The sequence below is a fragment of the Semicossyphus pulcher genome, unplaced genomic scaffold (genome assembly GCF_022749685.1).
Source record: "Semicossyphus pulcher isolate SPU_LCO1_2020_fin unplaced genomic scaffold, fSemPul1.0.p SCAF_11, whole genome shotgun sequence".
NCBI classification, from domain to species: domain Eukaryota; kingdom Metazoa; phylum Chordata; class Actinopteri; order Labriformes; family Labridae; genus Semicossyphus; species Semicossyphus pulcher.
In genome coordinates, this window is record NW_027211615.1 from 15,548,529 (window position 1) to 15,563,668 (window position 15,140).

A 15,140-nucleotide genomic window follows, 5' to 3' on the forward strand; every position below is an offset into this window, starting at 1 on the left:
TTGTTGTGTTGTCTATTTTTAGTTCCATCGCTGTCCGTGAAAGAGATAATATACATTTATAAGGCAATTTTAGAGCAAGAAAAAACAATTTAATTTGCATCTCCACTGCAGTAAAGTACAACTCACTGCTACATCACAAGAGTCATTCTGACAACATACTACAGAACGACGAAAGCCCTTTAAATACAGTAATGCAGCAAGGTTTGTAGTTGGATTACTTGATAATTATGGCTAATTTAAAAGATTTCAGTCCATCCCTGACTATGTCTCCAAATGTTTCATCTGACCCAAGTGTGGATTGTGAAATTGATTAGGCCTTAATCCCACGATGTCGCGTTCACATTCTATTTATTCCTTGTTTGATCTTCCCATGTAGTATTTACTCAGACCTATGTACACCACCAGGTGGCGCACTGAGCCTGAAGTTGCAGCTCATGTCTTTTGTTGTCTAATGTAAATAAATAAATACATTTAAAAAAAATACAAAAGTCCTTTGTATATTAAACATAAAATATTTAATATAACCACAACAGACTTAGTTGCAAAATCAAAGTTTCCATATTGGCTCTTATATGACTACCATCACAAAGCCATCATCTGTCACAGGGCAGAGCCAGTCTGCAAACTGACAGCTAAGTTATGTAGTGGATTATTACTCAATGTCATGTATATATATATATATTTGGTTTGTTTGTTTGTTCACATTTTACCTGCACTCATGAATTGTGCACCTACTTCTGAAAGTAAATGGAAAGTTCCTTATATAAATGTATAGCCAACAACAAAGCTTACTCAAAATAACGTCACTTTATTGGCAATTGTTCTTATTATTCCTCACGGCATTGAAGATAGCCTCTTACCAGGTGATCTGGCTCCAGACACTGCTTTCAAGAAACAAATGACTGAATACAAAGTAGAATTTTGACACAAGTTCAACTCAGGTGTTCCCTGTTCACACATGCTTTTCCAAAAGCAGTGACTCAGGGCCGACCTGGGTTTCCGTTCTGCGTTTGAGTCGGGAGGGAAAAGTTTTAGGGGCCTTTCACAATCTCGTGCCCCATCAAACTTCCATTGGCCTTTTTTTGTTTTTCAAAACCCTGAATGCTTTATTGAAAATATGCATACATAACACTTTTCCTACACAACAATACAAAACAGTACAATCACTTTTTGTAAATAACACATTGAACGCAAAGCCACACATCACCCCTTACCCCACTTAGCCCAAGGAGCTTAGAGATGCTACAGTAAGCCCTTAGTATTCCCCCACCCAGCCCCCACCCAACACCACCACCGCCCACATCACCTCTGAGAGAGAAATAAGACATAGTTAAATCAGAAACAACTCCCTTGGTAAACTCAAGACAAAAGAAGAGTGGACACCGGGTTGCATACAGACATAGCAGGTGAATAATGGGCTTTTACTGCAACTATTATTCGAGTTCTCAGTGTGAAGGATTTGCCTTTAAGTGTACTGAAATAATGCAGCGTGTGGAAGAGGAGTCCCTTCTGCAGTCCAGGATCGACACACGTAACCTACAGACAACACCTGCGTGCCAACCGCCAAACGATAACACATTACCAAGAGAGAGATCCGGTCAATTACACAGACATGCGTTAAAGAAGATTTTCACATGAAGGAAACTCTTTAAAGGCGAGGGGTGGAGAATTCAAACCTGATTTGATTGTAGGTAACACACTTCCTAAAAAAATCCCACTCCACTCGGCGCGGGTGTTACTGTGCATATTCATTTGTACTAGCAGTGGTAGATAAAATGCAACTTAATATAACGAAACAAAATATATATAAAAAAGAAAGATAAAAGGGGTTATAAGGATTACTAAAAATAAAATGAGGACTCAATATGTCTGGTTATATTTTAATATGATCATACAGGGATAGAGGTCAACCAAAAATGATATAATGTGAACAAAAAATTTAAGTAACAAAAAAAGTTCAATAAAAACAGGCAGAAAAGCACTGATTTTAAACATGTTTTTACTGTATATCAGTCTGTAGCAAATAGTCATTACATACCCTGAAAAGAGGGAGGAAGAAAGCTTTGAATGGCGCACTGACCACTGGGTAACTTGGCTGGAGAGCGAAGAGGGGTGGGGAGGGACGGGGGGGGGGGGGGTGTTAATGCTGAATTCTCTTTAAGAGATATGAGGCTGCTTTGCCTTGTGTGCTGCGAGGTTCAGGGTTTATCATGTCGACAGGATGATCAGTCACTGCTTTTGGGTGCATAGAGGCAAAGTGAGGGCTCAATTCCTTTAGCAATCTGCGGGTTTACCTTATTGATTCGTGTGATTGCGGTTGGTGCAAAAGAGCAGAGAGACCACTCAAAGTGCGGTGGGAGGGGAGGGGAGGGGGAAGGGTGTCATACATACTGAAAGTCTGTGTGCAACTGTATGAACAGGAAGGCAGTTTGTGTGTGTGTGTTTTTAGACTGCGACACTCCTCAAACGCTGAGTGTCTCTGGTTATCGGTGCCTCTTCTCCCTAACTACTCGTCCTATAATTTACAATCATTAACTCTTCATATGACCCTTTCCTAATAACACAAACAGCTTTTTGAAACATCCCTCATTCAAATCGCTCTTTATTAACTTCCTTTACTTTTCCCCCGCATCGTCGCCAATAACTCAGTGTCGTTTAAATGCCACGTGGTAAAGGAGAAAGAAATCCTAATGTAAAAATTAAAGCCCCGGATTAAAGAAAAGTGTTTTTTTCTTTTACAAAATGGCTCTCAAGTATTCTTTGTTCCACAGATAGAGGTCCCTATGGGGCTTTGGATAACTTAGAATTGGTTTAAAATCCTCTTTACAATTTTTTTCTATGGGATAAAGGAGCCTAGAGGAGGAGGTGGGGGGAGGAGGAGGATCGTCTGCTGGTGTGAATAGAGCACACATACAAAAAAACACGCCGCAATTAAACCTGCACCCATAAACTCTCACGCTAATGTGTGCATGCATAATCGCTCTCACTCACTCTCACACACACACACGCACACACACACACAGAGGAGGGACAGCAGTCACCGGTGTGCAGTCCAAGTTGCACTTCGTCTTTCCGAGGGGGGATCATCGAATGTGTCCTGACCTCACCAACCAACGTGTGACCCCCCCTCACCGTTGATATGCGACCCGCGAGTCCCTCTGTCCTTCTCCTCTTTAGGCAGATGTAATGGAGTTGTGCACTAGCTAGCTCGACAGAGGAGAGGGGAAGGGGGGATTGGGGAGGAGGGGGCTGTCAGTTGGAAACGTTACAGCGACTGTCCTTGTTAGAAGTTAAATTAAGGAATAAAAAAGGTCCTAATGTCGAGAAACAGAAAGTGGAATCTTCACGCTAAAGCTCTCCACGGGCACTACTCGAGCTAAGATTCACCTCTTAAATGAGAATTACGCTATGACTAATATAAAAAAACTCCAACATTTAGCATAGCATCTTTTTTTTGTGTGTGTTCTTTGTCAGCTGGTCGGTCAGTGTTTTCACGGTGGGGTTTTTTTTCGGCCTTTGTCCAACAGATCGAACGCGAAGAATATAGCAAAATAGTGGGGAAGAGGGGAAAACATACATACAGAAGAGTTGCTATATTCCCCCCCCCCCCCGTGCACCATCCTCCCCCCAAAAAGAACACCCCACCCGTGTCCATGGAGACATTGTACAAGTAATGTGAGAGACAAACAGGCAGACAGATGTAGTCCAATGAGGAGACGGCTGCTCTGCCGCATCTGTCTCGGAGGCGTCACGGAGACGCTCCAAGCTCAAGGTGGTGGGTTTTCCTGGGTCAGATGGAGGAGGAGATCAGCCGTTTGCAGCTCACCATCTGATGGCGCTCGTATCCCGCTGGGCGTTGACTGGTTTTCCTCTGGATTAGTATCAGGTTGTTTCGACGAGGACCTGAATTTTGTCCCCCTTCAACTCCACCGTTTTTTGTCTTGGCCAGTCGGGAGACAGATTTTTCTCACTTGGTTTTCTCTGATGTCTTGGTGGCTTGTTTGTTTTTCTTCACTTGCTTTAGGTCGGTGTAGGATTTTAATCGCCCGTGTAGGTTTTGTTTTATTGTGGGATTCTTGGATTGTTGTTAAAGAGAGATGTCATCCGGCCTGTAAACGACCATCAACTGTCCATGTTACTGCAGTTCTCTGGAGGGGGAAAGACATCCATTAATATGAAGACACAACACCTTCTAAAAGAACATTGACATTAGCTTTAACAGCTAAAGAACTTAGGGGGGAATTCACAGAAGGATTGCGCAGGTTTTGCACTTTATGGGCGTGTTTGTGCTTGAATATCATCTGTGCAATTTGCTTCGGGAATTGGACCCTGAGATAGAGCAGATAGTGGGAGCAAATGATGCGCAATTTATGGAGCTATCAGCAGCCACAATTCATTCTTAGTGAATTCCCCCCTGAGTACAAGGAAGATCATTTTCAAACAATGCTTCTTAAAAACAGATCCTGCTTTTACCGTTGAGTCCGTCCGCCTCTTGTGACTCGAGGAAGGGTGCGGGACCCCAGACACGCACTGTGCCGTCATCTGAGGCGGAAGCCATGAGTCCTGGGATGGTCGGGTTCCAGCTCACGCAGTTAACGGTGCGCGTGTGGCCCGTTAGCTCAGCAATGGGTAGCTCACCACGCCGGTGCCAGATGTACACTTTGTGGTCTGCGGGGAAGAGATGACAATGGGAACAAATCACAGGCATTACGTTCACCTGGCTAAATATAAGATACACTGATGATTGATAAAGTGAGATCACTGGGGGTAAATAAATCTCTTTATAGAATGAGATAAAAATGCTCTTTGGTGCTCTGTGGTTGTACCTTCGCTGCCGCTGGCAATGAAGTCTTCGTTGTGTCCTCCAAAGCAGGAGTGGATGGTGTAGAAGCCTTGGGTCACACCTTGGTACTTCCTTACCAGCACCCGGTCCTGAAGGTCCCACAGGTGCACTCCCTACAACAGGGTGTAGAAGAACAGACAGCCGTGAGTTTTTCAACTTAAAGGATCAATGTGCTTTACAAACACTGACAATGATCAGTCGATCAGAAAGCTTACCTGAGTTGCTACATTTAACAAAGCTAATCTTCCGTTCTTTGAAACAGTAAAAGACATGATAGGGTGATCCTCCTGAACTCTGTAAAGGGAGGTAAACAGGACACAGGCAGTCAGGCATGGTGTTGAATAAAGCTGATATACAAAGATAAAGTTACAGACAAGGAAATCCTGCTATCTGGAGGACATGATAACGATATAATAATACTAATGTTTAGTATTAGGGGTGGCACGTACATGTTTCTGTCCGTAAGGTCCTCGAAGTTATACCCCCGTATACGTTGGTGCGTATCCGAGGCCAGCACCGCTCTGCCGTCACTCAGGCACCACAGGCACTGAACTCTCACACCCTCCCAGGAGTCCAACAAGTTACCGTCCAGGTCCTGAAAACACAGACAGCAGGCGCCTTATCTCTCATGAACACATGCAACACGTATAGTGTGGCGGCCTTATTTAACAAGAGGACCTATTGGATGTTGCTCTGCTCAGGCTGCTCATTGTGCAACAAACAGATTGTTGGACAGGCGCATGCTTCTGGGTTCATGGGGTTCAAGGTTTAAAAATCAATACACGGATGTATCCAATTATCTTGAAGCTGCCTCTTAAAGGTCAGCGCAACACTTAACATTGGCTATACTTATATTATGACTCCCTCCCTGCAAGCCTCCTGCACCTTCAAAACAAACCAGGCATTGATGCAATGATGAAGATAAGAGAATGTACAGCACTTATAGGAGGCGTTTACTCATTGCACAGATTCAATCAGAACAATGGAAAATAAAAACCTTCCATCCACTCACACATTGATAAAACTGTCCTCTCTGCCCTCCGGTGACGAAGCGTTTGCCGTCGGGGTTCCAGGCCACACTGGTCAGACTGTCTTCATGGGACTGGGACATTTTGGTCCGCAGCTCCCCCGTCTGGTCGCAGAGGGGATTGGTGGAGATGTTAGAAAAACAGAAGAGGAGAGGAAAAAATGGGGGGGAAGGGAGACAGCAAGGAAGACACATTAAGTAAGAGTGGGGGAGGGGTGGATGAAAGGAGGAGGGAGGGGAGGGGATGGAGAGGTCATTGAGTACATTCAGCCTACAGAGTATCTATGGGAGCCTGTAAGGATGTTTTTCTTCTTCTCTCACATGCTGAATTTGAATGAGACTCTCAATTGTTCTACGTAACGGATCTCACACTGCAGCCAGAATAAGAGTATAAATGTCACCTGAACATTCCAGAGCCACAGCTCAGAGCAGTCGTCAGGTCCACAGGCGATCAGGTAGGTGTCATCGGGACTCCAGGCTAAGTAAGAGACGCCGTACGCGTGACCCTCCAGGGTCCGCAGCAGCTTTAACTGGTGGCTCTCCTACACAAAGATAAGGACGAAGGTGATGATGATGAAATTAATTGCAATACACGGAGGATTGCATCCTCGATTGCAATGACACTAGGATTATAAGCCTTCAAATGGAAGTGCAAGCTACATGACACTAAGCGGAGGATTCAAAAAGAGTCCAGCCTGTGTGACTAATGGATTTCTCTCACTCAGTGTCTAAGGGGCACTACATTCGAACAAGTCTGAAAAGTCTGAGACGACAAAAAAGAACCTGTAGGAGAAGCCACTTCTGTGAACGCATGCTACCCCAGGGTTCTATTTTGCAGACATGAATTAAACAAGAGATGATTCCCCTCTCAGAAGGACAGGACATTTAAATGTAAAGGATGCAACGGAGAACACCTCATTTATTCTCTGTAATAAAAACAGCAGACCTCTAACTAAAGCTAAGGAGTAGTAGTGGTATTTCTTTTGATAATGTCATTATCTAAGGCAGACAACAACAGCCCATCAAAGAGCTACATGTGCATAAACAGTGCTGAATCCCTTCACTATATTCCTGTCAGCTTCATATTAAAGTGCCTGCGAATGTAACCCCCCCCCAACTGACCACAGCATTCCTGAGGGGTAATTTTAGCTGCTGAATAAAATCATAAGAGTTAGCGTGTGCTTGTTTAGGCGCCTTCCACACTCACCGGGTCCACTTGCCAGATTATGACAGTAGTGTCTTTGGAGCCGGTGGCTAGTTTGGTGCCGTCATTTGAGAATTTGCAGAACCACACCTCGTTACAGTGCTCTGTCAGAATCTGTTGGGTGTAACAGGGGAACTGTTTCCTGTGGCATGGAGAAAGACCAAAGGTTAGACTTTAATGTGGAAAATATTTTGTCAATATTGAATCAAAACAAGTCATAATAGTCACATAATAGAGGTAAAAACAAGACAAGTGGAGCCGTAAAAGATGATTATTATTTTCCTGTAGGTCAACTGGTACATAAATATCAGATACTGCAGTATGAATATTTAACACTGAGGTCTAAAAGGGCCGGAGCTGTGCAGCACCAACCTGCTGCAGACGTGATCGAGCAGGAGAGACACCGAGTCCAGATTACTGTCCAGCTTGGTGTTGTGATAGAGGCAGCGGTCCCTCTGCAGCTCCACCGCTTGCCGAAGCAGCGTCTGCAGCCGCCGAGGGGGCAGCATCACAGAAGGCGGCAGGTACGCTGCAAAGGGGAGACGCACGCACAACAAATTAACCCCGCAATCAGGTCAGCCACCTTTTGTGTGCGTTAGCTCTAAAGTGACAGCGTGCAGAGTTGTTTGCTCACTCTGTAATTTGTCGAGCAGTCTGCAGCGGGAGGCAGTGCCCTTGCCCTCCCACTCTGCCTTCGCCCTCAGGTCCTCGGCGTGGCTGCACATTAAGTACCTGCAGGGAGACACGAACGGTAAGGATGTCACAATAAATATACAAGACAAAAGAAACTTAAGATGTGCGTAAAAAAAAGAGGAAGCAGGGCTTTGAATGCAGGCATTGTTTGAGGACCGAGCTGACAGATGCGATGACAGAGTCAAGGACACGTTTGGATAGAGTCGACTGACTGACCAAAGACGAGACGTGTCAGATCAATAAATTATCCTGTCAATGCAGTGACAGACTGGTAAGACAAACAGGCTTGTTGGCAGTGTGGAGTGATCAATGCACGGTAATTGATTAAATAATGGATCAGAGGAATGTGTTTGCTGAGAGCATAGGCACTTTGCATTGATCAGGCCGCGGACTCAACAATCCCAGAGCAGCTGACATCCTTTGAAAGTATGTCAGAGGAACAAATGTGGCTTTATATGTATATTTAAGAACAAAATGTATAGCAAACAAAACAATGCAAGGATCTTTGAGGGTATTGATCCGGGTAATTGTTTTTTCTTAGACTACATGGACACCAAAACTAATTCAGGGCTAAAAACTGCAGCTTGTTTTTAAAGGAATCGTTATTACTGTCACCTATACCCTGACTACTCCAGGTAAACGAACATATCTACTAACAAGACTAGGTCACTAGGTGTTACAAGGACTGTCCTTATGAGGCGGATGACAACGTGTTTGAAAGAAGGTGCGTGTTGCGGACGTAAGTGAGGGCAGCGGAGGAGCAGTCCCGCCTACTCCCCAAACAAAGTATCCAGAGCCGTATAGACAGAGAGTCGCATCAGTGAGGAGGTCCAATATGCTCCATGATACACCATCGCAATGTCGCAACTCCCTCTCTCTTTCTACGGATGTGAAAGTACCTTCACTCACTCATTCGGTCAGTCACATAGAGACCCATGTGTAGGGCTGACCTCGGCGGACAGCCAAAACATGTAGCTGTGTAATAACATTGAACATTGAAAATACTTAAAGGGGGGTATTATGCTCATTTCAAGCTTCATATTTCACTCTGTGATACCTGTGGAGTAGCTTAGAGTTTAAAAACTCATCATTTTTCTCACACTGGTGCTCTGTGCAGGCCCTCATACAGCCTCTGCCTGGCACGACTCAGTCAACTGTGTCCCTTTAAGAAACCCCGCCCCTACAAGCCCGCTTTCTTCTGATTGGCCAGCTCTCCGAAGCCTGTTGAGGCTGCACTTTGTGACGTCACAAAGTAGAAAAAAACTGTGAAACCTGGCGTTCACAGCAGCCTGTAGACTGAGCTGAGAAGCCTGGGGATTACTCCAACATACTTTTACCTACAGATCTGAAACTTCACCCACGTTTAGTCTGGACAGCCAACACTGTAACACGATATATATATGTCTTAAAATGTAAAACAGCATAATACCCCCCTCCCCCTTAAATATTCTACCAGATCATGTTCATAAGGGATTCGACTGCCAGGTTTTTGTTCCCAATAACTAATCAACCATTAAAGTCTGGCTCTGCAGTTGGCAAAGCACCGGTGCTTGGAGCTGCATCATCAATGATTACAGTTATCTAAGAGCTACATGTGTATGTGAAGCTGTTTGTTGTGTGGACTGTCTAATGCCTGCTGTGAGATGGATGCAATATTAAACTTGTAACCATACCCGCTAAGTACGTGGATTCGATCCGTGTTGTACTTGAGTGGCGTCAGCTCTCCCCGGAGCACCTGCAGAGCCTCCAGGACTTTTCCGTCCTCCAGGTACTCCAGGTATTTCTGCTGCAGCAGCAGGAACTTCATACGCTGAGGAGAAGAAAACGAGAGACAAGAGACTTTTAAAAAACTGGAAGAAGTAAATAAGAGTTTAATCTATTGATATAGCATATTTATAGATATGCCCAAGATATATGGCAATGTCAACATTAATAGCATGTTAGCACCACTGATTATCAGTCACCACTGTTACATCTGTCATATTAAGACTCTCTGTCTTATCTCAAGTATATAGTATGAGCCAAAGCCTTGATAACCGATGCCAGCACAGTTATACCTTCTTCACATAAATTCAATAAAACATCCACCCACAAGAGTCTACATATAAATAGTGCAAGAACACACACACAGACAGCTCTTGACTCTCCAACCAGGCCCTGTAACATAAGCAAACTGCCTACCAGAGCTGCAGTGAAAGTCATGTTGACAATGACAACACTAACCTGCTACGACTCGACACCTAAAATGGCTGTACGCACTCGTACAATCAACAGCTACCAGCCATTATCTCGATAAAGCAACTGGTAACGGCAGTTAGACGGACTTCTGACACGGAGCAGCAGGCAGCAGAGCGAGACGCACAGGGGCCATTTTTTGAAGCCCATCTTCTCGGCTAATTAGCATGCCGGCTGGGGCTAATTGGCTGGAGCTAACAGCCATTTCCAGGCTAAAACTGTGAAGCCTGTTCTATCATACAAATCATCACTCCATAGAATTTTGGAAGCAAGTATTCAACACATTTAACACCCACAATCTAATGTGGTTTACATTCCTGCTGCACATCCAGAACATGTTAGCCGTCAGCGTTAAACAACAAGAACCTGCAGAACCGGCATTTACGCGGTACCGTTCTAGAACCTCATACTGTTAGACCGGGCAAGGGGAGCTTACCACAATGGCATTGGGAGAATGCATCAGTGCTCTCAGCTCATTGAGATCATTCTCAGCCTGGACAGAAACAAAAGAGAGGGTGATGGAGGGGAGAGACACAGAGAGGGAGAAATGGTTAGCTCAGCAGTTTCCAAGCATGCACAGGAGAAAAGAAAAACTAAATCACATGAGCAGTAAAACAAATCTTACACTTTCTTGTCAGGATGACGTCACTGATGCTTTAACTATGAAGCTTAAACTCATGTTTTGTCATCATTTTCTTCACCAACCTACGTTCGGGTTTAGAGTGTTAAACCTACTGGCCACGTCCAATCATTTACAACCATTTGGCTGCAGGCTGGTGTTACTTTTCCATCCTGCTGTTATGACCAAGGCTCATTATTCCAGAAGAATCACAAGGCCATTATTAACACGAAGTGTGCCTTTATTAGCCATGGGTGTAAAATGTTGGAACAAGCGTTAAGCGGTAATACAGCTGAGAGTGTTGATTTAATCGCCAGTTATATAAAAATGTTCCAATATAGACTTAATAAATCTATAATTCCACATTATCAGGCCAAATGGCCTTTACAGCATTCTGCATAATGCTCTGCTGTGTTGTTGGAGTTCTGATAAGCCTTAGTTTTTATCTTTTAATTTAATAATAATTTTCCCTGAGCTGTAAGAGAGTGCGCAACATGCAGGTCTATAGGGGAAACTAACTGTCAGCCTGATGCAAATGTTGCTGTAGAATTTCCCGTTTATTACACAGATACTTACTAAGAAAACAATAAACTGACTTGGAAATAATTTGATATTATTTAAAAAGGTTTTTATTTCTTCCGCTGAAAATAGTTTGTTAGATATTACAGTTGGAGCTGCATCAATAGCAATAGTAAACTCTTTAGCCTTCTTAAAATAAGCCTACTGAGCTGTTATTATTTACATTAAACTGAATGTTTGTAATGAACAGGACTGCTGCGCCTGTTTAAGGTTTTTGTGCCCTGTAACTGCGAAACTTCTCTTTGATTAACAAGTCTTAAAACTCAGCCACAGCCCATGCTGTGTTACATTCATGTTTCTTTGGTTTTGTCATTTCTCTGTAGTGCAGCTCTTCATGTCTTTTAGCCTCTCTTGCTGTTTCTGCGCTGTTTTATTATTCTCTTTTCTTTTTGCTGCAGTAAATGGGCTGCTGGACTTCACAAACTCCTGACAGGAATCATATTTGATTATGAGAGGATCTGCAAAGTTATGCTTCTGCTGGTTTCATGACCACGTAACAAACTACTGACCACAGATTACGAAAGGGGTCGCAAATTCCCTGTCTATCAAAGTGCTTGCTGTTATAAGCTATATATTGCTATTGCTACATATTAACACAGGACCTACCTTGTCCCAATCGCCCTCCATGACGTGGTTGCGGAACTTGGTAGCCGAGGAGTGTTCCAGTCTGCAGCCTGATTCCTGCATCAGCAGGTCCACTGTCTGACTACAGAGAGAGAGAGAGAGGAGACAAAGTTAGGCTGACATACAGAACATATACAAGAGGAGACAGATGGAGAACAGAAAAGGAGAGGACACCTCGAAAATGTTTTTAAAATTTGGTGTAACCCCATCTGTAGGATTTTAGAAGTTAGCAGATGATCACCTGTGGGTGATATGAGGATGCCATTTCACCACTGTGATATTGTTGTGTTTACAAGGACAGCAAACAGGTGAGTGGGTGAACTGTTCCAATAAATTTAGCACTGGGCGATATTAACATCATTAACTGACAAAAGGTTGAAGGCAATTTCTTGCCAACAGCGTCGAGAAGGGAGCCATCCCGGAGCAGCATCTGTGTCAGCAGAGTATTATTACTGGACCGTAGGAGGTTCTCACACATGAACCATGCTTCCATCATGTCAGCCTGTCAGCCATGACCATCTGTCCAATCACCAAGTATCTCTATGCTAAACACTCTCCACCACCACAGGCAGGTCTGCTGAGATGCGTGTGTGATAATGAAAGTGGGCAGGGGATGGGGGCGGCTGACACCTTCAGCATGATGACATCATTCTCAGGTATCAATGGAGTGGCGCAGCAGCTCTGTGTTGAGCATCTCATACTGCTACACTGATTCCTCTTGCATTTCCCCAGCTGAGGTATAGGGGCTCTGTTTCATACCAGCCAATGCCATGAATTCCCCTGACCCACCCTCTCTGTAAACATAACGATGTCTTTTATAAAGCCTTGTAATGGCAGCTACACTCTCTCAGCTGGATACCAGAGATGTGCGAATGTCTAGCTAGCCAACAGTGGCTACCACCGCAGCTACTCTGAACAGGAGGGCTAGACATACATTTCTTGAAAACCCAACTGTGCTATAATTAGATTCAAACACGGTGCTTCCTTCTAAAACAGCTGGTAGAGAGAGCAGGCTGCAGCCGCCATGAAACCCACCGATTCTGCTCAATTCACGACCAACTGTCGCCCACGGTATTGACTGCTGTCTTTAAATAAATATATGGCCCAACACATGCACGTCAGTGTTTGTGACTGTTGACTGTTGACACATTGCTCTGACACGGTGACAATGGCAGAAAAATAAAGACAGAAATCTAATGAGAGTTGCCATGTTTTTGAGACAGCTGTGGTGACAAATGAAAGATTTGCTTGAAAAGACAGTTCAAAGGGTGCACTGTGAATACTAAAATAACCAGGACAGTTTTCGTAACCATGCTAGTTGTTACAGTCGGGCCGATCTATAAATGGTTTTGCAAAAATAAAAAAAACATTATTTTTCCCGAGGCAGCCAAGCTGGAAAATGAAGAAAACCACAAAAACCATCCAGGCATTGACAAACCGCACATTAACATTTCCTCCGAAAAATATGCACACTGCAAAGTCGGTCATCCTGCTTATGCACTTAATTAAGATCTTAAATTAAGTCTCAAAATCCCGTGACATTGATTTTGCAAACCATAACAAGTCATCTTGTCTTCTCTGAATAAACTAATGTTGATGATGTAATGCCTTTGATTCAGAACGAACTATATAACGTGTATTAACAGATCATTGCGCTGCAGGCAAATAAAAACACACTTAAACTGACAATGTTAGACTGACAAACTGTTAGACTGTTATTTTTTGTTTTTTTTCTAATGTCAGAGCTCCTCGGCGCAGGCTCGCGCTGCTAGCTCTCGAGCTAACTGTTATTGTGCAAGATGGACCCCTTCTTCTCCCAGCGCGAGCTCAGAGGCTAACCACCCCATCCCCCCATGTTTGTGTCTGTCAGGCACTAACAGCGCTTTAACCAGCTGCTGCTGAGCTGTTCACCTCCAATCACCAGTAATATAGTTCACACTTCATGTACTAAAGGCCAACGTTAAATTCATTTGTTGTTTTTACTCGACTTTCATTAACTTACTTTAGCCCTAGTCCGTGGAGATGTTGCCCTATTAATCGTATGACATCTTCCTCCGCCTGCGAGAGTCGTTTTTTCTTCTTCAACGAGCCGACCTCCGAGCTCGAGGCTGTGGAGGCAGCCGAAGTCCCCGAGCCGGGCCCTGTAGCAGACCCGTTACTGGTACCGACACTATTTCCGTTGTCTGTGCTGGAGAGAAGCCCGTTGGAGTGAGTTCCGCCGGCCGAGGATGACTCCCCGTTTTGTGCGTTGTTCAGGCAGGAGAGCTCCGAAGACTCTTGTCCCTGTCCTGCCCCGTTTGCCTGCATGCTGCTGCTGAGGTTGTTGACTACACTTCGGTTAAAGTGGATGGCTGAGGTGGCTTGAGAGTGTGTTGCAAGTCCGAGGACAACTCCAGAAAGGCCTGTTACAACTGCTGAAGCCCCGGGCTCTCCTGCTCCCTCCGCCGCCGAGGCTCGGTGCTTCTTCCGCGGGGGCGGCGACGCTCCGCCGGTGTCCGAGTCGGAGGAGGAGGAAGCGGAGGCCAGAGTTTCCTCACCGAGAGCGGCCGTGGTTAGAAGCCGGCGGAGCTCCGGGTGGGAAATAAAGGTGAAGCTTCCAGGATTGAGGCCTCGTCGTCGGGCTCAGAGCGGACTGTCACTGTGAACGCTGTCAGTTAGCCCGTTTTTGTTGTTGTTTCTCTCAAAACAGCTGCAGCTCTAATGGAGTCCTGACGCCCTGACGTCACCGGAAATTCCTACACTACCAAGCTTCCGGGTAGAATTATAATCCGTGGGTGGCGCATGAGAACCTAGTTAGCATAATAATTATCTGACAACAATAACACATCACATTAAAATTCATTTGAATGTCCCCAGAGTCTTAGCTTTAATATATGTGGAATTTCATATTAGCATAATGGGTGTAGCTCACACTGACTTTCCACAGGTGGCCAGCTTTTACATTTGTTACTAGACCATTCACGGGGAAAAAATCAAGTAGCCCAAAATTAATTATCTCAACGTTGGCCTAAGTTGAAAAAAGACTCATCATTATGAATATGAATATAAACAAAAAGATTAATTAAATTTGCAATACCTAGTTCTAATCTCTGGGTGTTGTGTAAAGTAAAATTGTGATAACAATAATTTATTGTATAAAATTTACAGTTACTTTTTAATATCTTGACAAATCAACATCAAAGTTGATATCATCATAATTAACAACATTATGAATATTCAGTTAGTTTCAGTTATGTTATAGGTTGGTTATGGTTCTTAATATAAATAATATATTTTTACAGGATATGTTTTTTTGGACTTAGCAGGAAAAGCATGA

The 15,140-nt window shown here is 44.1% G+C and overlaps 1 protein-coding gene across 1 annotated transcript; it reads right to left on the minus strand.

Moving 5' to 3' along the window:
- Positions 1-1,866: 1,866 nt before the first annotated feature.
- Positions 1,867-14,440, minus strand: LOC138584376 (WD repeat-containing protein 26). Its single transcript, XM_069656596.1, has 14 exons — positions 13,827-14,440; positions 11,807-11,906; positions 10,439-10,495; positions 9,441-9,577; positions 7,709-7,806; positions 7,447-7,603; positions 7,078-7,216; positions 6,272-6,412; positions 5,856-5,975; positions 5,293-5,438; positions 5,059-5,137; positions 4,827-4,956; positions 4,474-4,668; positions 1,867-4,148 (listed from the first exon to the last, which is right to left on the minus strand). The coding sequence occupies exons 1-14, from the start codon at positions 14,129-14,131 to the stop codon at positions 4,123-4,125; spliced, it is 1,830 nt and encodes a 609-aa protein (XP_069512697.1). The 5' UTR covers positions 14,132-14,440; the 3' UTR covers positions 1,867-4,122.
- Between the last annotated feature and the right edge of the window lie 700 nt (positions 14,441-15,140).

Excerpts from the sequence above, each read along its gene's own strand:
- LOC138584376 (XM_069656596.1), bottom strand. The coding sequence starts at position 14,131 with ATGCAGGCAAACGGGGCAGGACAGGGACAAGAGTCTTCGGAGCTCTCC. Across the intron at positions 4,957-5,058 it reads TGTTAAATGTAGCAACTCAG|GGAGTGCACCTGTGGGACCT; the intron begins GTAAGCTTTCTG and ends ACCCTGTTGTAG. Across the intron at positions 4,149-4,473 it reads AGAGGCGGACGGACTCAACG|AGAACTGCAGTAACATGGAC; the intron begins GTAAAAGCAGGA and ends TTCCCCCTCCAG.